We start from the raw sequence: 1,316 nt of genomic DNA on the forward strand, positions 1-1,316 counted from the left end.
AGATGCTCACAAATCAGCTGCTCAACGAAATCATCCATGTCTCTATAAATCTGTTCAAGCCTAGCAACCATCCCTCTCAGCCTATCCACCCACCCCAACCACGGAAAATAATCCGACACAAACGCAAAACCCGCCTGCATCGCCTGAGCCTCAATCATAAGCACATCGAACCTCTCCCTCTTCGAATTCCCCTTCCCGAACGCAATCCTGCAAATCAGCGTGCTCGTCAGCCCCAGCATGACCGCGGACAGGTTAACCACCCGGCCCGAGTCCCGGGAGAGCTCTCGGGTCATGCCGAACACCTCCTCCTCCCGGACGGGCCTGAAGGACTGGACGCGCTTGTTGCTGAGGAGATGGACGACGCAGATCTTCCGCATCTCCCGCCAGGAGTGGCCGTAGGGGGCGAAGGCGACGTCGAGGCCGTTGTAGAAGAGCTTGTGCTGGCCGAGGAGCTTAGGGCGGCTGCAGAAGGCGAGGTCGTGAGTTCGCATCACTTGCTCTGTGATTCGGGGGGATGAGACGATGAGTGTGGGCTTGGAGCCGAGGTTGAGGGACATGAGGGGGCCGTAGGTGCGGGAGAGTTTGCATAGGTGGACGTGTGGTTCGGGGGTGGCGAGGTGGAGGAGGTTGCCGATGAAGGGGAGGCCGCGGGGGCCGGGCGGGGTTTGATGGGTTTTTTTGTGGAGGAGATGGAAGAGGATTGAAATGGGGAGGATTAGTAGAAGGATGAGTAGACTGGTCATTTTGGTGACTTAAGGTTTTGTGTGTGATGCAAAATGATTATATAAAGAGATCTTGTGTTTGTGAAACAGTCTCATTTGTCTTGTTAGAAGAGTGTTGTATGTGTGGCAGTGTATTTTTTGTTTTTTTGGAGATACGTGTCGTGCTGTACCTGTAACTTGAAATGACTTTAGTGAAATTAATTACCTTGATGACAAAGAGATGTGAGAGTGATATATTAAGTTGAGATACTGTAAGATTTGAAGTTACTCAAACAATTTCGATACAACCAAACAAGGGAACTTAGTTTAGAAAATTAATTTACTAGAAAAAAGAGTTCATTCAGTTTTATACTCCACATTACTTATTTTCATGACTGATATGAGATATTGAGTCCGTAATATGATATAGTCCAAACTTAATTTAGAAAATTAATTTATTTAAAAAAAAGAGTTCATTTAGTTTTATACTCCACACTAATTGTTCTGACAACTAAAGTCCATAATAAGATTTCACAAAAATATATACTTTAAAAATTAATTTATTTGAAAAAAAAAGGTCATTTAGTTTTATACTCTACACTAATTGTTCTGACA

At 45.1% G+C, this 1,316-nt stretch overlaps 1 protein-coding gene across 1 annotated transcript in view; it reads right to left on the reverse strand.

Annotated features, from left to right (window-relative positions):
• Positions 1-784, reverse strand: part of LOC125215902 (cytochrome P450 71A1-like) — a 2,657-nt gene extending 1,873 nt beyond the window's left edge. Inside the window, exon 1 of the mRNA XM_048117485.1 lies at positions 1-784. Coding sequence (XP_047973442.1) covers positions 1-743 — 743 coding nt within the window. The 5' untranslated portion in view covers positions 744-784.
• Positions 785-1,316: the final 532 nt, after the last annotated feature.

Source organism: Salvia hispanica, chromosome 3 (assembly GCF_023119035.1).
Source record: "Salvia hispanica cultivar TCC Black 2014 chromosome 3, UniMelb_Shisp_WGS_1.0, whole genome shotgun sequence".
Taxonomy (NCBI): Eukaryota; Viridiplantae; Streptophyta; class Magnoliopsida; order Lamiales; family Lamiaceae; genus Salvia; species Salvia hispanica.